This window comes from Tiliqua scincoides, chromosome 3 (assembly GCF_035046505.1).
Source record: "Tiliqua scincoides isolate rTilSci1 chromosome 3, rTilSci1.hap2, whole genome shotgun sequence".
In the NCBI taxonomy this organism is placed as follows: Eukaryota; Metazoa; Chordata; class Lepidosauria; order Squamata; family Scincidae; genus Tiliqua; species Tiliqua scincoides.
Window position 1 is genome coordinate 64,383,902 of NC_089823.1, and position 21,321 is coordinate 64,405,222.

The 21,321-nt window shown below is 44.6% G+C and overlaps 1 protein-coding gene across 2 annotated transcripts in view; it reads left to right on the top strand.

Moving 5' to 3' along the window:
- Positions 1-1,517: 1,517 nt before the first annotated feature.
- Positions 1,518-21,321, top strand: part of LOC136645697 (interferon-induced GTP-binding protein Mx1-like) — a 29,685-nt gene continuing 9,881 nt past the window's right edge. The window contains exons 1-9 of one of the 2 annotated variants that reach the window (XM_066622069.1): positions 1,518-1,579; positions 5,662-5,759; positions 8,011-8,200; positions 9,309-9,446; positions 10,512-10,666; positions 13,645-13,783; positions 16,010-16,208; positions 17,273-17,351; positions 18,491-18,613. In XM_066622069.1, the coding sequence (XP_066478166.1) occupies positions 5,694-5,759; positions 8,011-8,200; positions 9,309-9,446; positions 10,512-10,666; positions 13,645-13,783; positions 16,010-16,208; positions 17,273-17,351; positions 18,491-18,613 (1,089 nt within the window). In that variant the 5' untranslated portion in view covers positions 1,518-1,579; positions 5,662-5,693. Of the gene's footprint in view, positions 1,580-1,960; positions 2,032-5,661; positions 5,760-8,010; positions 8,201-9,308; positions 9,447-10,511; positions 10,667-13,644; positions 13,784-16,009; positions 16,209-17,272; positions 17,352-18,490; positions 18,614-21,321 lie in introns of those variants that run through there. The other variant, XM_066622070.1, reaches the window with a different exon arrangement.

Genomic DNA, 21,321 nt, shown 5'->3' on the forward strand with positions numbered 1-21,321 from the left:
ATTTGGCTCCATTTTGTGAACTGTACGAGACAAGACTTAACGGAGACTGGAACGGTCACGCACTGCTGTAGCACACGAATTTGAGAGCTTATTGCATCATGATTATTTGAGAGATCAGTGAAGAAGTGAAATGTTATCAGAAGTATCGCAGAATTATTCCTTCTGTTGGTGTCAATGTGCAGATGTTGAGGTAGTATGAATGAGGGGTCAGGATCAATTAATAGGTTGATCTCTTCAGGAAGTTAGATGAATATGGAGCAAAAGATTCAGGATGGAGTCTTTTCCAGTGGCTGCTGCTGGCATTAATTTTTAAAAAAGAAAGATTATGAGCCCTTTGGGGTCAGGGAGCCATTTATTGATTTAAAGCCCAATCCTGTGCTCAGCGTGCTGGCTCACTGCCGATACACACTGTTTGCGGGTCATACAGCCAGGCGAGTGCTGGTGGTAACCCAGCGCTGGCCAGTGCCCAACCTCCGCTGCTCGGCAGTTGCACGGACCTCCAAGCAGCAAAGAGGTAAAGAGGGGCATAGGGGGAGGGCGGGGAGGAGGTGTTCCAAGGAGGGATAGGCAAGCGGAAGGTGGGGAGGAGGTGTGTCGGGAAGACATGGGGTGGGGGAAGCTTTCTGGGGGGAGGGAGCAGGAAGGGAGGGAGGGAGGCGGGATCCAAAGCCCCTGTGTAGGGCTCGCTGCCTTACATGGAGGCTCTTGATTCACCACCCACCTTTGGGTTGGCAGTGAATCGAGTAGCCCCATTGCAGGGCTACTGTGCTTACCTGGGGGAAGGGGATGAAAGTCCCCTTCTCCTGAGGTGCCGCTGGTGGCTGCCCTGGGTGCACAGGATGTGGCAGCAGCCATTTTTAGCGCCACTGCAGCTGCATGCCCCGGGCAGCTCAGCATTGGGCTGTTTTTACTGTTATTGAGATAATATACAGTACTTGAAGCATTTCCAAGCAAAAAATAATCAGTGCTTATTATTATATTTAGTCACTGGCCACTGGAGGTTGGCTTTGATGTGATTTAAATTTCAGTTGCTGGTGTCTGTTTTGCACTTCAGAATTGCTGCCAATCCATTTGAGCAGGGTGTTGGAAAAATCATGGTGTCTAAATTCTTAACCAAATATGTAATGCCTAATGGGATAAAATGCAAGGGGACAATGGTTGGTCATTCTGGATGCTGTAGTTAGTAATTGGTTTGGGATGAAAGAGAAGCTCAGTGATGTGGTGAAGAGGCAATAACATACTAGAACAAAGAGCAGCTTCTCATTGTGAAGAAGCATCAGTGTCTTAAGTTTCGTTTCCCAGCTCTGATGCAGCTTCACAGCAGTGTAGCTCACAACACTGGCAGATTAGAAAATGTGGTCTAGTTCACATGGCATGCACTCGATGAAAGTGAGTGATTTTCCCCTCTTTGGAGCATGCAAGTCAGTTTCCTTGTCATTTCTGGTTAGTTTCGTTTTCACAGAAATGAGTCATTGAGCAGAGGTGGAGTGACTTGCAGATTGTTTGCTTTGCAGATTAGAAGCACTAGGCTTGGCAACATCAGGGAGCCAGCATTGTCTTTAAACTCCAGGAAAACCAGGTATGACAGTTTTTCTTCTGAATAATCCAGTGTTTCTCAAACTTTGGGGTGAACTGCCTTTTGACAGGTGGGGGAGAAAGTTTCAGCTAGTGATACAATTCAGAGGCTCCCCCCTCTGTTAACACCTGTATGAATTAAATGTCCCCTGGCAAAACAAAACACCTCCCTGCTGCAGGTTGGATTAGTTGTTGGGTAGGGTGAGATGAGTCACTTACCCATCATGTTTATTCAGGGAAAAAAGGGGACTCAGAGAGATCTGTCTTCTTTCTGTTGTAATGCTGTTGCTGATATTTATGTCATGATCCTCACAGATCCCCATGTGCAGCCTATACTGTATGTCAGGAGTGGCCAAACTGTGACCCAGAGTCCACATGCAGCTCATTGAAGTGTAATGTGTGGCTCATGGAAATATATTGGCTGAGCTCCTTTTTGCATCACAATTAATGCAAAAGGTAAATTAAAAATGTTGAAACTTTATAGCTGTTTACTAGGTATAAACTGAAAATCCACTGGATTAAAACATAAGTTTAATGTTCATGGTGAGTAAATATATTTAAGAATTTAAATGCTTCTTAAATATTGTGGCTCTCCAACATCTGAAGTTTATCTTGTGGCTCTTAACTTATGTGTCCACCCTTGTTATATGTGAAGAAGTAGTGGTTTTCTTATGGGGTTATTAATTCACTGTGGCTTCTGAAATACTCTAAAGCTGCAATCTGATGCACACTTACCCAGGAGTCTCATTGAATTAAACAGGGTTTAATTTATGAGTAGGTATGCATAGGACTGCAGTGTAAACAGGTTGTGCCTTGTTATCCACTGGGGTTCCTTTCCAGAACTCTTAATGAATTAAAAAAAATCAGAGGATACCAAATCAGTGGAAAAATCTCTTTAAAGACCCACTTCTAGGTTTCTTGCTCTGCCATTGTAGCCCCAGAATGCATTGGTATAGACCAGTGTTTCTCAAACTGTGGGTCAGGACCCACTAGGTGGGTCACAAGCCAATTTCAGGTGAGTTCTCATTCATTTCAATATTTTATTTTTAATATATTAGACCTGATGCCACCATGTATGCAACTGCATTTGGGGTAATATTACAGCTCTGTACTTTTAACAGGTTACTATGTACATGCTTTTAACAATGATAATCAATGGGACTTACTCCTGGGTAAGTGTGGGTAGGATTACAGCCTAGGACTGCTAAAAATTTTCCTGCTTGATGATGTCACTTCCGGTCATGACATCACATCTGGTGGGTCCTGACAGCTTCTTATTCTACAAATTGAATCCTGGTGCTAAACATATGAGAACCAGTGGTATAGACGCTATACTGCAGTGGTTCTCAAACTCTCTGGGAGAGTTTGAGAGCCACTAAGTTCTTGTGTGGGCAGGAGGGGGGAGGCGGCAGGGGCAGGGGAAGGCAGCGGTGCGATCCCCAGGATTGCGCCGCTCAGGGGGGTTGCAGGGGCTTGGGTACATGTAACCAAGCCCCTGCAGCCTCCTGGGGGCGCAGGGAGCCCGGCACGACCTGCAGCAGGGCTCCCCGCAGCAGTGAAAGTAGATGTGGAGCTATCGCGCCCCACCTCCACTATCTGCTTTCGCACCGGGCTCCCCGCACCCCCAGGAGGCTGCAGGGGCTTGGGTACGTGTACCCAAGCCTCTGCAGCCCCCCTGAGCGGTGTGATCCTGGAGATAGCGCCACTGCCTCCTCCCTGCCTCCAGGCTGCCCCGCCCCTTAAGGGGGCAGGGGCCAGGGTCCGCAGGCTGGGGCGTCGCGACGCCCCAGTTTGAAAAGCCCTGCTATACTGGATTCAGCCACTAGATGGAGTGAATAATGGAATCGAATGGAATGAAATAATTGCTGAATGCAGTTTTGTGTCTACATACATACATTCTGGGATGACAATAAAGGAGTAAGAAAGCCAGAAGTGGGTCTTTAAAGCTATCTTTAACCCCGAGAAGCTTGCAACCAGTGCAGTTTAACAGCATAAAGGTAGGAAATGGGATTTTGGTGCTTTTTTCCTTGTTAGAAAGCATTTAAAGGTGAATCCTGGTATCAATTGTTAGTCAAATCAGTGGATGCCAAATCAGTGGATAGTGAAGCACGATCTGTTTAAAGTTTTGAATTTTAACATAGGAATAAACAGTTCCTGGAGTTTGCTATTTTAGTGCATTACAAATCTTTTATTTTTTACATTTTTATACTACCCTTCCTCTAAGAAGCTCAGAGTGGTGTACATGGTTCCTCCCTCCCTTTTGTCCTCACAACAGTCCTGTGGGATAGGTGAGGCGAAGAGGTAGTGTCTAGTCCACTGTTTCCCAAACCAGTGGGTTGTAAGTAGGTTTTTGGTGGGTTGCAAAGGTATTTTGATACCTTATAATAAAAAAAAAACTTTGCAAGCACCCTTTCCCAGTTTGCAGAAGAAAATTGTTAGTTGGATTGTTAACCCGTGGTATGAGGTAATCTTCATACACCCAAATTAAAATGTTACATTTTCCTATTTTCTATTTGTAGACCACATGCAAACCCAGTTTCAGCTTTTTTTCTGGACCGGAAGTCTCTAACTGCACACTTTGTTCTCTGTTCAGCCTTCTGAAATGTCTGTAAAGGACTGAGGGAACAGTCTAGGGAAAGTCAAGGGCATGTCTACGCACAGGCACACAATGTAAGGTCTTTAGCAGCCTTGGGAACACAGGACCTTAATTATTATTAATTAATAATTTTTAATTATAATAAATATTTCCTTCTAGATCTCTTTGTTCTTTTAGTAGGTTACAATAGATTATTGTTTTTAAAAGTTGGTTCTGGTGCTAAAAAGTTTGGGAACCATGGGACTAGCCCAGAACTATTCAAACTGGGGTGTTGCGATGCCCCAGCCTGAGAGCCCTGGCCACTTCCTCCTTAAAGGGCAGGGGCAGGAGAGAGGCAGTGGGGATCATGTCACTGCCTTCCTCCCCCCCCTTCCCTCCCCTGCAAGTACTTAACTGTGGTCCTCAAACTCCCTGAGAGTTTGAGAACCACAGGACTAGCCCAAGGAAGCTCCAGAACTGAGCAGGGATTTGAACCTGGATCTTCTAGGCCCAAGCCCAACTCCCATATCACTACACTGTATTGACGACTTCCTAATAAACTTGTTTCCCTAAAGATGATTGCATGCTGTTAGGTAGCAACATACCTGAAATGTAAGCAAGATTGTCCAAATTCTTTTAAACCATTCACAGTCAAATGAGGTGTGACATTAATCATTTATTTGTCCCTTCATGTGGTTTCCCCCCTCCCTTCAGGAGCAACTGCAAGGGTGGAGTACTCAGGTTTGAGACTGTGTGGAGAGGCAAAACTATGCCCCAAGATATAAGCTGCCAAATAGCAGTTTCTTTTCCAGTGGAATTTGTGTGTGTGTGTGTGTGTGTGTGTGTGTGTGTGTGATAAGTACTGTGGCAAGGGGGGGGAAGTATTTTAAGCTCCATCCTCCACTGTAGCCCCATTTCTGATGTTGTGAACACCATCTCTTTTTCAACATGTGTGCAGTTTAAACCAAGTCCATCTTGGTTTAACTCCATTTTGGACTTCTAGGCTGGCATTTCTGAGAACAAGATGCTGGGAGATATGTTAATTCAGACTCTTAAGGGCTGGAGTCTGGGACATCTCCACATCTCCTTTCCCCACATGGTCTTGCAACTTTGGATGTTCCATTCCAAACAAAATGGCTGCAGGATTGCCTGAATATTAAATAAGTTTCACATTTTCTAGCTATATAGCTGGCACAGGTCCAAGTAGACCCAGCAGGGCTGTAAGGGCTTACTCCTGAGCAAGGGACCAAAAGTTCCCTTACCTCGATATCTTTGCGGCTTGAAACAACCCCCCAGGAGGCAGTGTGCAACCTGTTGGCATAGGTGTATTGGTGTGCAGGGAGTAGGATTGTGCTATAAGTCAGTGTTGCCCAGACTGATTGGCAACGCAATTTCAGACAGGAACTTGTTCTCTCTACCCTCCCTGAAGGTGCCATGGATTGAACTTGGGACCTTCCGCTGAGCTATGACCCCTCCATATATGTGTCATAACAAACTGATTTTCATTCTAGGAAAATATTTTGACGCCATATTTTTGAGAAAAATGTCTGCCAAAGGGAAACATCAAAATGCCTCATCTCCACGGAGGACAAACCCTAAAGAGTTACAGGTATCCATATTGAAAATCATATCAGCATTTTACAACGCATAAAAAAGTAAACAACTGAAAAATAAACAACTGAATGTATTTAAAATATATTTTAAAATGAGAGGTTAACCTTTTTAAGTACCTTGTTCCAGAACTTGATGAACTAGCAGCTGTCAGAGTTGGGATGGGACACTGGTGCTAAGCCAGCATTGCAAGGAAAGTATCGCTGTTTGGGGTCAGTGTGCTAATAATATGTGCATAAGAACATATAAAAATGCTAATGTATGGGCATCCCAATCCTGAGCTGCCTGGCACACTGGTTTGCCACGGCATCCTGAGCGTGCTGAGCAGCCACCGGCATCTCCTCGGGAAGGAGACATTCGCCCCCTTCCCCTGCATATGTAGCCCCTCAATGGGGCTACTCGACTCTGCGCCCGCTATTGAGCAGGTGCAGAGTAACAATCCCGTTTCGGGCTGAGAGGTTCAGTGTAGGGCTCCGGATCCAGTGGAACTGAGCTCCACTGGTCCTGCTCCCTCCACCCCCCCCCGCCATGGAAGACCTTCCCCCGCGTCCCCACCTATCTCTCAGCCACCTGGAACTCCCACAGAATGCTGGACAATGGTCACCTATCCTCTACCCAACACTGGCTTGCGCTGTGCCCGTCATTGCCTGCGTTGGCTGGGCAGAATCTGTTGCAGACATATCTCACAGCACATTTGCAGCACTGTGCACCAGTGGTGAGCTGGCGCTCAAGGTTCAGGATTGGGTCCTGAGTCTCCGTGAAAATATAAAAATAACAAGAGAAATAGTTAACAAATTGGTAACTCCTTTGTTAAAAAATGCCACGATTGGGTAATTGGGTTTTTTGTCAGACACTTAACCATTTTAAAATGTCTTCTGCCTTAACTCATGTGAAAAAGGTGTATTGCTCATTGCAGCAGTGGCACCGGAAGTGCTTTTCCATTACTTAATTCCTTGGTAGCGCTGTAAATGTTAAAGGCCATGACACAAGACCTTCAAGTTCAGGCCACTGAGAGGAATTTTATCAGGAGGTACAAAGTTTCTTTTGGGCCCCTTCCCAAAGGGGAGGGATGAAACAGAGCTGGGGATGGTGGCAACAGGGTGGGCAGATTAGGGGTGGAGAGGGCAAAACCAGACAGGGGAAAGGTGGCAACAGCCAGAATAGTCCTGGAGACAGGTCTACCATGCTTCCCAATGCAGAGACTAGGTCCACCTGCAGAGACCAGGTCTACCTACCTGTATGGCGTCAGCAGCTAGACAACCAAACACCAAAATCAGATCAAAATGACTCCTTTAAATATAGAAAGTCATTACATTAAAATTACCATCATTGTATTTAGGCTCACACTAGAATGGAAAGAGTTCCCAGCATCCTGTGCAGTCAGCAAATCCAGGTGAAATGGGAAAATGTAAGATCCCAGGAAATTTCTGGGGCCCCATTTTGACCCTGGGTGCAGGTACAAATTACTCCCTGCACACGCACGCACACACACACCCCCTGCATGGGCCTTACTTCAAATATTTTGGCGCAGCAGCCAAGTCCATTTGTGTATCTGAGCCTGAAAGCTTAGTCATAAAAAGTTGTGAAACGCTGTTGTATTTGAAAGTACATCAAATTCAGATTGACAAGTCTCACAAGCCTTTATGTTTTCCTGAACACTATACTTTTACAGTAAGGTAAGAAATATTGGTAACAATTTCATATATTGTGTTCCCTCTGTAAATATTATTTTCAGAACAGTGATCATTTTCTTCCAATGATAAATGGAAGCAGTGGGTCATCAGCATGAACTTATGGAAAACACATTGACAGGTGGTGCCTTGGTATGCATGAGGGATCCATTCTTGGACCCTTCCTGTGGAACTGGAACTGTGGAACTCTAAGGCAACCTGAGGGTTTTCTGAAGCCCACAGAAGCCACATGCATCGGCCGCAGTCTATGTGGGCTTCAGAATGGCCCTGGGGTGCAAAAAAACCCCACATCTTCTGGTTTCCCTCAGGAAACTGGAAGTGACATTTTTGCCTTTATAAGACATTCTGTGGCTCCGGGAAACCCTTAGGGAAGATCTGTGGATAAATAGGCTGAACCTGTATTTTATTTACATTACTTTTACTAAGCATGCCAAAAGGATCTGTGTCATGTAAGCATGGAAACATTTTGCAAAAACAGCACCCGTTCTTCGTTATTGGTTTTTATGGGAAACATGTATTGCTTCAGTCACTAAAGCGGTTTTGTTTTTCTTTCCAAAGGCAGTAAGTGCCTTGTCCAGCCAATATGAGGAGAAGATCCGCCCAGGTATTGACCTCATTGACTCTCTGAGAGCCCTTGGAGTGGAAAAGGACTTGGCGTTGCCAGCCATTGCTGTGATTGGGGATCAGAGCTCTGGGAAAAGCTCTGTCCTCGAAGCGTTGTCGGGAGTGGCGCTCCCTAGGGGCAGTGGTAAGAATTTCCTCTCAATTTCTCTTTCTTCTGCATTTTTATACAGCCCTTCCTCCTAGGAGCTCAGGGTGGTGTACATGGTTCCTTTCTGCCTTTTGTCCTCAGAACAACCCTGTGAAGGTAGGTGAGGCTGAGAGATAGCCCAAGATCACCCAGGAAGCTTCATGACTGAGCAGGGATTTGAACCTCAGTCTTCCAAACTGAACACCAGAACCTTTACACCATCCTGGCTCTCAAAATTAAGCAGGTGCTCTATGTAGGAAGCCCAAAAGCAAAGCAGAAATGCTTTCTTCTCTCCTGTCATTGCTCCCCTGCCACAAGTATTCAGAGACATGCTTCCTCTAGTGATGCTTGAAGTATCAAGCTCCTCTGATTGATGTATGCAGGATTGGGGTGAACCTTGAGCACATTTAAAAATGCACACAGGCAATCAGGGCTTGGTTTGTCCTGATCCCCGAGAGCTGCTTCCACCACTGTTCCTTCTCCTTCCACCAGTCCTAAGGTACACTGAAGCACTTACCCCAGGGGGCTGGAGGAAAGCACTGACAGCAGTTGAGGCAGCACAGGCACTTCTTATCTCTTTCCTGTCAGGACTAAACTGAAAGTGGAAGGGGGTGCTCCAGAGCATCATTTTCCTGCAGGGATTCCTGGGTCTTGCAAAGGTCTTCCAGCTCTAGCCACTCCCAAGGCAAACCTTGGGATGGGGGGGCAGGGCGGGAGAAGTGGCAATAGAAGTCAGCACAGCTCAGATGCCTTCAAGTGCTTGGAAAGCGTGAGGGATTGTGCCAGTTTCTTTGGAATTTGCACTATCCTTGGGCCAGCTTAGTTGAGCCATGTTTGGTATTTCTGATGCCACTCTGAACCTGGACTATTCATGTCTGCATCAGGAGACTACATCATGGACTACTCAGACTACATCATGACTGCTAATCATTAATAAACCTGCCCTCCATGAATGTGTCAACTGTCCTTTTAAAGGCATCTGAGCTACTGGCCATCATCACATCCTGTGGGAGCAAGTCCATTCAGGAAGGAGTGTAGCTTTATTCCCCCTTTGTTTTTCTGCAAGAAACGTTTCTGCATTTTGCTTTTTTTGAATTTAACATAGGTATTGTTACCAGATGCCCCTTAGAGCTCAAGCTGAAGAAAATTCAGCATGCCCAAGAGTGGAAAGGGAAAATTGTGTATTCGCAAATAGAGCAAGAACTGACTCATCCATCACAGGTGGAAGGTGCAGTGGTAAGAGGTGAGTGGAACTGGCTCTTGTTCTTGTGTTTTCTACCTTTTGGTGGGTGAGATGAGTTCACAAAGTTGCCAAAATGACAACTAAAATTATTATATGGCCCCTATGTGTATGATAGAGAGGCATTTTATACAGAGGGTGTCCCTGGTGGTTTGCCGTCAGGCACAGAGCCAGAACCCTTGGGCCCTCTTCCTGCACACAAAGTGCACACCCACACTTTATCCCCTATTCACCTTGTTGTCTTATTCCCAGTTTGCCCTGTCTTGCTCTCCTACTACCCCACTTCAGTTTGCCTCACTTTGTACTCTTTCCCATTCGCCACAGGCATGCCTCATACTGCTAGACTCTCCCCGCCCCACAGCAGCCTCATGCTACTTCACTCTCCCCTGCCCAGAGCTTGTCTTTGGCAGATGAGGGCAATTCTTGCCCTTCCCATCCTAGAATGGCATTACCAGCAAATTGACTTGGCTGCTATGGGAATTGCAGCACCCTAAAAATAAACTTTGAAATGTTCTCCATTCTATGTGCAACTTGCACACAAAGTGGAGAAAAAAACAAAAAAAAACACCACTGAGTCATCATGCAACACAAGATTTCCAAAGAGAACTTTTAAGCTGTCATGAGTGCCACAGCAGCAGTGGGGCAGATTAATGGAGCACCTTAGGGCAGTGGTTCGAAACTTCTCTGTGGAAGTTGGGAACCCTGTAAGTGGTTGCAGGAGCAGGACAGAAGCATGAGGGGTGTGCTCTGATGGCATAGCAGTGATCGTGGCGCTACATGGACCCAGGTGAATGCAAATGCCAGAGCATACAGACCTAGTTGCGTGTTGTTTTGGATTGTGACTCTTATAGAAACACTATAGAATGTTATCCAATCGCAAGTAACTAAACAACCTTAGCTTTCATTTTTGACAAAAAAAATGAGCAGATTTCTAGGCTGTTGAGATAATTTTGGCATGTGAGTGCTAGATCTATGCTAGATTTGCTTATTTTTTTTTAGTGTTGGAACAGATTCCCCCAAGAGCTTCCTGTAATATGGCCTGCTACTTTGTTTTTTTCTCGTATGTAGCTCAGAATGCAATGGCTGGCAAAGGATTGGGCATTAGTCATGACTTAATTAGTCTGGAAATTAGCTCCCCGGATGTTCCAGACCTAACTCTGATTGATCTGCCAGGGATTGCAAGAGTGGCTGTGGGTGACCAGCCTAAAGACATTGGACAGCAGGTAAAGTTCAAGTTTATTAGGTTGATTAGCAAGTAAGCCATACACCTATTTATCTAAAAGTTAAAGTGTGATTGTGTTCTGGAAGTTTTCTGAAAATCACTTGGAACAGATACATCAAGAAGTTACATCATAACGGTGTATGTCTGCACTAGCAGCAAACATCTGCGGTGTTTTTTCTTTTTTCAGTTTCTCTTTTATTTTACTAATCTTGGCATGTTTCCTATGCAAGCTTCCTTCTCTTGAGATTGTGGCTTCTTTGGTGTGATGAAACAGGCAAAAAAGGATGGGATGCTGAGATACTGCACAGCCCCTCATTTCCACCCAGTCCAAATTTGGCAGATTAGTTAGGTGAGGTGTCTGTAGTGATAAATATGTGCAAAAATCATCAAATTTTTTTTAAAGTTTAGTACACCTACCTCTTGTCTTATATGGAGGTTATGCTTTTGTAAAGCAGTGTGTATTTCAAAACTCTTAAATAAAATATTTTTATGATAAGAATGTTGATAAATGGAACAGATTAGGGCAGCAATTTTCAAATGGTTCGCAGGTGTGCCACAGGGATTTGCAGAGCGTCATTTATTAGTAGGGGGATTGGAGGATGTGAACCCCCCCACCGGCAGTGTGGTCTGCCTTGTCAATTGTCAAAAAACTGAGGGTGTGCATTGACAATTTTAGCGCCTTTAGAGCATGAAAAAAACTCCACAGTCAGGGAATTAGAGGACTGGTCCTCTCGTGGATTGAGAACTGGTTGGAGGCCAGGAAGCAGAGAGTGGGTGTCAATGGGCAATTTTCACAATGGAGAGAGGTGAAAAGCGGTGTGCCCCAAGGATCTGTCCTGGGACCGGTGCTTTTCAACCTCTTCATAAATGACCTGGAGACAGGGTTGAGCAGTGAAGTGGCTAAGTTTGCAGATGACACCAAACTTTTCCGAGTGGTAAAGACCAGAAGTGATTGTGAGGAGCTCCAGAAGGATCTCTCCAGACTGGCAGAATGGGCAGCAAAATGGCAGATGCGCTTCAATGTCAGTAAGTGTAAAGTCATGCACATTGGGGCAAAAAATCAAAACTTTAGATATAGGCTGATGGGTTCTGAGCTGTCTGTGACAGATCGGGAGAGAGATCTTGGGGTGGTGGTGGACAGGTCGATGAAAGTGTCGACCCAATGTGCGGCAGCAGTGAAGAAGGCCAATTCTATGCTTGGGATCATTAGGAAGGGTATTGAGAACAAAACGGTTAGTATTATAATGCCGTTGTACAAATCTATGGTAAGGCCACACCTGGAGTATTGTGTCCAGTTCTGGTCGCCGCATCTCAAAAAAGACATAGTGGAAATGGAAAAGGTGCAAAAGAGAGCGACTAAGATGATTACGGGGCTGGGGCACCTTCCTTATGAGGAAAGGCTACGGCGTTTGGGCCTCTTCAGCCTAGAAAAGAGACGCTTGAGGGGGGACATGATTGAGACATACAAAATTATGCAGGGGATGGACAGAGTGGATAGGGAGATGCTCTTTACACTCTCACATAATACCAGAACCAGGGGACATCCACTAAAATTGAGTGTTGGGCGGGTTAGGACAGACAAAAGAAAATATTTCTTTACTCAGCGGGTTGTTGGTCTGTGGAACTCCTTGCCACAGGATGTGGTGCTGGCGTCTAGCCTAGACGCCTTTAAAAGGGGATTGGACGAGTTTCTGGAGGAAAAATCCATTATGGGGTACAAGCCATGATGTGTATGCGCAACCTCCTGATTTTAGGAATGGGTTAAGTCAGAATGCCAGATGTAGGGGAGGGCACCAGGATGAGGTCTCTTGTTATCTGGTGTGCTCCCTGGGGCATTTGGTGGGCCGCTGTGAGATACAGGAAGCTGGACTAGATGGGCCTATGGCCTGATCCAGTGGGGCTGTTCTTATGTTCTTATGTTCTTATGAGATGAAAATTGTTAGGGAAATCTGCTCCATGTGTTCTGTTGCAGCAACTCAAAAGGCATCACACCTGACTATGCTGCCAGCTGAACATGTAGGAGTGCTCAGATATTTGACCAGTTATTCAAAAGATTTGCAAGTTTTGAATTAAACAATTAAACAAGGTTTTGGAGTTAAACAAACACATTCTTTCAAAAACTTCTAAATAAAAGATATGTAAAACAAGTGGTGCTGTATAATAAAAGAGTGAAGGTGGGCAGTGGAAGAGCTTTTTGAAACATTCAAAATACAGTTTCTTTGTCATGAGGGACATCTGTGCAGGGCTGGGCTTAGGAGCTGCAAGGCCCCAGGGTCACAGCCAAGGATCTTAGAATCTTAGCTATATAAATAAAATGTATAACTCTATGGTAGAATGGAAAGTATCAAACGTGTGCTTAAAAAGTGCATGTGAGTAAATGGGCCAAATGGATCTAACTAAATTGTAATATAAAATTGCATATGTGTAAGCCTACAAGTAAACAAACAAAATGTGCAGATTACCTACCTATGAGAAGTACGTAGTTACAAAACCACTTATTTTAGTGACTGTGAAATGGTTTAGTAAAAATACTAATTTTATTTTTTATTTTTACCCTCACGTGGGGGTCTCATAGGTACAGGGCCCAGTTGGGAGCAATTAGTCCAGTTTGGTTAAAACTGGCCCTGCTTCTGTGAAACATTTGTCCAACCATAATTACATGAAACTGGTACTAAACAGAGGTCCTTTTTAATTAGGTGCCAACTTTCATTAATAGAGCCAGGAAGCCAATTGCTAAATGAGGCTATTTAGTGACAAGACAGAAACACATTTGCACAAAAATGAATTTTGTAAGATAAGAATACCATAATAAATTCCTGTTTTTAAAAACAATTTGGTTTGTTGGTATATCTACAAATCTGCAGTCTTTATAGAAAACGTTGTTTTATTGTTCCAGACCTTAATATTATCAATGGCTCTGCCAGTGGGTATTATCAAGTAACATTTAGCTCAACTCCTATTGTCTGAATTTTGTTATAGATCTTGACCTTAATTAAAAAGTATATTAACAAACAACAAACAATCAACTTGGTAGTGGTGCCAAGTAACGTAGATATTGCAACCACGGAAGCACTGAAAATGGCTCAAGAAGTAGACCCTAAGGGAGAAAGAACACTTGGTAAGTGTTCTTTCACAGTTCAGATTTCACAGTTTTCTGTGTACATGTATTTTTAAACGGATTCCAATGACAGGTTGCTACCAGTGCAAAGTCCTAGACTTCATAGTAGAAAGCCCCGCCTCACTAGTGTTTGACTGTGAATAAAAGGTGTTTTAAGTCACCACAAGATCTACTTAAGGGCATGTTCACACCAGATTGCACCATATCTTAAGTGGTGTCAGCAATTAGTATTCCTCTTTTGGGTTTGGCTCAGGACAGTAAGGTCCTCAGTAAAGCAGAACTCATTTTCTGGTAATGTGGGCATGATGTTTTTACAAATACCCTAAAGAACTTCATTCTGCTGGCCAGGAAAGGATCCTTACCAATGGATCCATTCAGGGCCTCTGAGAGGAATTTTATCAGAGGGTACAAAGTTTCTTTTGGGGCCCCTTCCCAAACAGGGAGGGGGGCAATGGGGTCGAGCAGAATGGAGGGCAAAATAGAGCAGGCAGAGGGTGCTGACAGCCAGAATTGTCTTTGGAGCCCAGGTCTACCAGGCTTCTTGATGCGGAGCCCAGGTCTACCCCACCATGTGGCATTGGCAGCTCAATATAGTAATATGGTAAACCAAACACACTCTCTTTAAAATCTTTGAAATATAGAAAATCATTGCAGAAAATTTGCATCTTTGTGTTTGGTCTAACACTAGAATAGACAGTGTGCTGCACGCACCAAAATGAACTTATGCAGCAGCTGTAGCCCAGCAGTGATGTCCCTGATCTCCTATACACTCCTTCATGGTTATCGAATCCACAAGCCAAAGAGCAACTGTAGCAGGCCAGTTCCTCCTAGAAGGAGGTTCATGGATGCTTTCCTGGGCCTGGTGTGTAAGGCTTACAGCAGCAGTTGCCACCGCATGCCCATAGTTGTGCCCCCAGCATCATGCGCAGGCAGTGAATTTGGGTGAGATAGGAAAATGTAAGATCCAGGAACTTTCTGGGCCCCCTCCTTTGGCTCCTGGGCCCCCTTTCTGACCCTGGGCCCAGGTACAAATTACCCCCTTTACCCCCCCCCCCCCAGGCCTTGGATCCATTACTCATGAATAAACGTCCTTGGCACTTCTGACAACAGGTTGAGTGCTTAGTAGTGAGTAATTCTTTGCTGCTCTTTGCAACTGGAAATAGTTATTCGTTTGTCCTCATACTGATTCTACAACTTACATCTCCTCTCCCCTAAAGTTGCTAATAGCTCCAGAAGGGAAATTTGCTCACATATTTTCCCTCCCACAGCTAACAGCAGTTATAGGATGCATGAAGTGTTAAAACACTCCCCCACCTCGCAACTACATTTTGGAAGAAAAAAAATCTTGGGTTCCCATCATGCAACACTCACATCACCTGAACATAACTTAAGAGCTTTGTTGGATCAAACCAAGGGCCCATCTAGCCCAGCTTCCTGTATTTCACAGTGACCCACCAGATGTCTCAGGGAGCACTCAAGACAATGATACTTGTATCCTGTTGCCACTTCCTTTCATCTGGCATTCAGGGTAAAACCTGGAGGTTGCATATAGTCATCATGGCTTATAACCTGTGATGGAATTTTACTCCAAAAGTTGTACAATAAGTCCCCTTTTAAAGACATTCAGGCCAGGTGCTATCACCACATCCTGTGGCAAGAAGTTCCACAGGTCAACTACGTGCTGGATAGACATATTTCCTTTTGTGTGGAAATTTGTGTCTAAACACTCATCGCTCAATTTTAGCGAATGTCCCCTGGTTCTGGTGCTGTGCAAGAGGGAAAAGAACTTCCCTCTATCCATCCCATGCCTAATGTTATCTATCTCAAAGTTAAACAGATTTCTTTTCACTGTAACATTCCCTCAAATGTTATTATATGGGTTACTCACGAATCTATATCACTTGGAATTTTTCAAAACTATTTGTCGAAGAAGCAGCTGTCCTTCCCCACAATGAAACATTTCAGAAGAAAATACACTGCTCACCAAGATCAAAGTTGATGAGAAGGCCTCACATTGCTTCTCATGTGAAAACCCTTCTGTCTAATGCCAGCAGTGTAGGGAATGGCCAATTATACAATGATGAGGAGTGCATGTTCTGTTTGATTCATAGGCCAGTGATGGGCCCTGGCAGTCAAATGAGATTCCGGAGTGAGACCTGGGTCAGGATAAATCTTGCCTTTACCAATAGAATAATCCCTTCTTTATCTTTTGCAATTACTTCACAGGCATCCTGACAAAACCTGATTTGGTTGACAAGGGAACTGAGACCGAAGTGGTTGATGTAGTCCGCAACCAAAGGGTTCCTCTGAAAAAAGGATACATGATAGTTAAATGTCGTGGGCAAAGAGACATCAATGACAATGTTGGCTTGGCAGCTGCAATCCAAAAAGAAAAAGAATTTTTTGAAGAACACAACCATTTCAGGTAGCATTAAAACCAGCACAAATAGGAAAAAGTTCCTGTATTCTTATTTTGCTGAAAATGTAATGGAAAAGAACATGTATGTAAGAAATGTGTGCACCTGTTCTACCAGGTTTGTTTCAGACCATGTTGGAGAAATAGTGTGTGGCAGGGAGAGGAATACATGAGAGGCTTTGAGCATCTTGATGAAGTGAGGTCAGGGAAGATGGAGGACTTATGTGGGGGGAGGGAGAGAGACTGCACATTTGACAGCTGGCAGATGATAATGGCTTTCATATACCTACTAGTGCTATACCTAACTTTTTGTACTTATCATGCAAAAGCCAGTGTACCAGGGGTGAGAAAATGTTCTCTCACAGTTGCACTCACAGGATCTTTAACTTTTCCTCTTCCTTGACACTGGCACTCTTCATGTTTCACAGAGTTAGGGCAGGATAACAACCACCACCACTACTTATATACTGCCTTTCTTGGTTACTGGATTACTCCTTTGACTTAAATCCAAAATGGTTCACATAGGCAGCCTTTCTCTAAAGCCCTGAGGGAGTTTTTACACTAACAAAGAAGTCCTAATCTTTCAAGAACAAACAATATGCCAGATGGAGCTTTCACAGTTTGGTATCAATTCTGGCTGTGGTTACCTCCCATGCTCACTGACAAACATCTCCTAAGGGTAGTGAAGAGCAGCTGGAATTGCTCAGCTCAGCTTCATAGTTGCTTCTAGAAGTCTCACTGCTCACGGAAGCTTCCAGTGATTTCAAACTGGTGATCTTTGGGTGTTATCTTAACGGCGGCTCTGCCCTGTTTACCAGACCTCCTGCTGACCTCCCACTTTGAAAAGTTGGCAGAGTGTGCCTCCCTCCTAGTGTAGCATTAATATCTCGAACATAAAGGCCTGTAATGCTTAGAACAGCAATTCTCAACTGGTGTGCCATGGCTCATTGGTGTGCCCCTAAAGGCTCGCAGGGGTGCCACAGGAGTACATGGTACTTTCATAAAAATGATACTTTCAGCCATTAATTATATTTAGTTATTCCTTCCTGTTGTCGTCCTTTATTTCCTGTCAGAACTCTTCTGGAAGAAAGCCGAGCTACTATTCCACTTTTGGCAGAGAAGCTTACACAGGAGCTGATAGAACACATTCATGTAAGCAAATACAGATTCATTTAATAACCTCATAACAGCTCGGACACTCTGCGTACAGTAAGGTCTTGTCTACTTATTGATGCAATCACTGAAGTAAACTTTTATTGTAATAGGCATCTTGCATGTGACAAAAATTTTAGCATCCTGACTAGAAATGACTTTGGGTCAGATTCAAATTATATGGATGGATGGCAAAGACATACAAAACCAGATTGATAATTGTGCGTTCTATCTACCCACCCGCCCCACCCTCCCTGTCCTCCGCTCAGGATTGCAGCCTCTTGAAGCAGCTTTTGATCTGTTAAAAAACATTTGGGGGGGGGGGAAATTCAAGCCATTCCATGTCTGTGTAACTTCAGCCTAACCACACATGATGCGTACATTCATGAAACATAATTCCAGTGACCATCTTGAAAAGAAAAAGTAACTTGCGGAGGGAGCGATTTCCTACCCATCCTCACTTCTTTCAATCAAGACATGATGGGTATATTTGTGCCTCTTGGTCATCTTAATATTTTTCAGATCCAGCTGCGAATGGGATCCTCCTGGCACTCAGGCCCAGGCGACGCAATGATGCAAAACGTCACCCTCATGTCACCCCATTTCCACACACATGTGCACTACACCCCCTTGCTTCCGGAATGGCTCCATTTCAGAGCTGTTCAGGGGCAAGGGAGTGGGCCAGGTGGCAACTCGCGGCACTCAACACCTTGAGCAGCAAGCAGTGTGCCCACACGCTGGCAGCCTCTCCGACACCCCCTCACAGCATCCCACCTGGGACCCATGTCCCCCCCCCCAGCCACCCAGTTCATTCACTACTGTTAGATCATATGACCAATGTACATATGCTAGATTTTGATATGAACAAGGACCACTTGGCCAGATTTGCTGGCATGCCTTGACAAGTGCTAATCGTTTAAATTGGTGGCTTCTCCATCCCACCAGTGATAAGCCAGTGCAGTAATAGTGATTTCAGTTCGGATAGTGGGCAGATCAATGAGATGAGAAATAGCAGCAAAATTTGCAACTTGGGCTGGAAAAATAATTCTGTGAAGCCACCCTATCAAGCAGAGTTGAAGCGCTATTCAACATTATTAAGATTGAACAGTTTCCCCTTGAGTGTCTTTTTTTCCTTTCAGAAATCGCTACCAACTTTAGGAAATCAAATAAAGCGCAAACTTGAGATGGCAAATGTAAAGCTACAGGAATGTGGCCAGGATGTGCCTGAAACTACAGAAGATCAGATGATTTTCCTTGTACAAGTAAGCACTAATACGGGTTGGATAATAAACGAATGTGAGCTTGTCTAGTTTTGTTTTCACAATTTCTGCATTCTTCAATGGACCAATATGTATATTCTTAGAAAATTAAAACAAAATACAAAAACTAGTGCCCCAGTGATGTCCCCCCACAATCCTATGCAGTGAAACCGACAACACAGAATGCTCTGCATGCTATGGTGGGGTGTTGTGACCAGACAGACCAGGACAGGGCCTCCTTTATTTACCTTTCTGCAGGGCTTCTGGCCATCAGTGGGTCTCCTTAGATCTAGGCCAACTCTTTATCTGGTGTAGGTCCAAGAAGTGTTGGGCATATTTGGCCAGAAAATGGGGATACGATCTGGCATGCAGTAGAGCTGCTGAGATCCACTTTCAAGCCACACCACTACCCGCCCTGATCTGCCCATGAACCTCCACCACCTGAGCACTACATCCCACCTCTTTATCGACGGAGAGGTCTGGCTGCCCAGTCAACGAGCATAGTACTTCTCAATGTCATGACAACACGTTTGGGCTTGGTGGGGAAGATTAAAGGAGAGAACAGTTTCTTTCAGTGTAAGTAGGTAGACGGACATTACATATTATGTGACAAATATTACATATCTACTTAAGGAGCATTATCCCCAAGAGCTAGGTTATTTCTCTGTGGCCTGATTAAGGAGTAAGAGGAAGCCCAAGTAGGAATACCAAAGGCTAGAGAAAATACAGGTTGAGCCTACTTATCCATGGATTTTGTATCTGTGAATCTGGCTCAACATGGGTCATCCAGACCCACGTTGAGCCAGATTCTGCCCAACCTGAAGCTTCTGAAGGCAACTGGAGCTGTGCTCTCCATGAGTCTCTCTGAGGCCTGTGGAAGCCTCTGCGAGCCTCAGAATGCCTTCTAAAAACCCTGGGAGGCCTTAGAACAGCTATTATCAACCACTGTGCCATGGCACACTGGTGTGCCGCAGATGGACTACAGGTGTGCTGTGGGAGTTTGGGGAAGAGTCATTTATTAGTAGGGCCATTGGGGAACTTGAGCCTCTCACCAATAGCATGGTGTGCCTTGTCAATTGTCAAAAAAAACTGATACTGTGCCTTGACAATTTTAGTACCTTGTCAGTGTGCCATAAGATGAAAAAGGTTGAAAACTACTTTAGAAGGTCATGTCTGATTTTGTGACAAAACTGGAAGTGACGTTTTAAGGCTTATAAGATCTTTGGAGGGCCTGGGAGGGCTTCTCTAGCCCTCCAAAGGCCTTATAAGGCCTTTAAATGTCACTTCCAGTTTTGATTCAAAACCTTAGGTCACCTAAGGCCTCCCAGAGGTCTTAGAAGGCCTTCTGAGGCTGGCCACCATGGGCCTCAGAACAGAGTCTGGAGGCAATTGGAGCACAACTCTAGTCACCTTTGGAGGCTTTAAGGGGTGCCTAACCACAGATTGTTTTATTTGTGTTTTTTTTAAATCTGCGGGGGATCTGGGAACAGTTCCTCTGCAGATACCAAACCAAACCTGTACTGTAATCGCCATTCTCCTCCTGTGCATTATTTGCTTGTGAGTGACTGAGATAGCAGCTGAGTGAAGCTTAAGTTGCCAGGGTGAGAGGCCCTTCCCCCTGAACCATAATAGCTCTAGTGGCATTAATCCCAGGGACTGGAATACTTCTCTGAGGCCCAAATAAGCAGCAAAAACCCCCAGTTGATTTAGCAGTTTCAATATGCTTATAGTTAATTGCCTTAGGTCTATGTTTAACAGGAAAGGTGGGATAAACATCAATCAATTCACTACATTCCATAAGCTGTTAGGGAGGTTATTACATTTAAGGCTGGAGCAAAACTTTAATAAATAGTTCTCAGTTCTTATTTTTATTGTAGGAAAAGGCTGCGAAGTGCAAAATCCCCTCTGCGCCCAACTCTGGGGACTATTCAGTCCAAAGGCTTGATATATTTCCTTCAAATAAATAAATGTAATCCCCATCCTGTTCTCCCTGTTCCAGATGTTTCTCTTCTTTTTGCATAGTGAGTCCAGCTCAAGAGAGTGACAAGAGAGTTAAAGGTTATGCAAATTATGGAACTGATAGAAAGACACTCACTGCCAATATTGACAAATCTTTTCATCCTATACCAATTATGAATATGATTTACTTTTTGAGTATTCAAAAAGTGCTCCACTTGTCATCCTTGTCACAGCATAGACATGTGTCACAAGGTACACATCCTTGTACCACCTTCTTGTCATTCTAACCACAGCCCTGTAAGGTAGGTGCTGTTGTCCTCATATTACAGCTGGGGAGTTGAGACTGAGAGAAAGCAGCTTGCCAAAGGCCATCTAATGCATTCATGGTAGAAGTCATGATTTGCAGTTCAGCCCTTAGCCGCTACATCTAGTTTCCTCATTTGAATGATGCCACCTGCGTAATAGAGGGACTACGTCCGACGCATCCTCTGTATCACCTGGCAGGATAAAGTTCCAAACAACACAGTCCTGGAAAGAGCTGGAATCCCTAGCATGTAGGCACTGCTGAAACAGAAACGCCTGCATTGGCTTGGTCATGTCGTGAGAATGGGTGATGGCCGGATCCCAAAGGATCTCCTCTGTGGAGAACTCGTGCAGGGAAAGCGCCCTACAGGTAGACCACAGCTGCAATACAAGGACATCTGCAAGAGGGATCTGAAGGCCTTAGGAATGGACCTCAACAGATGGGAAAC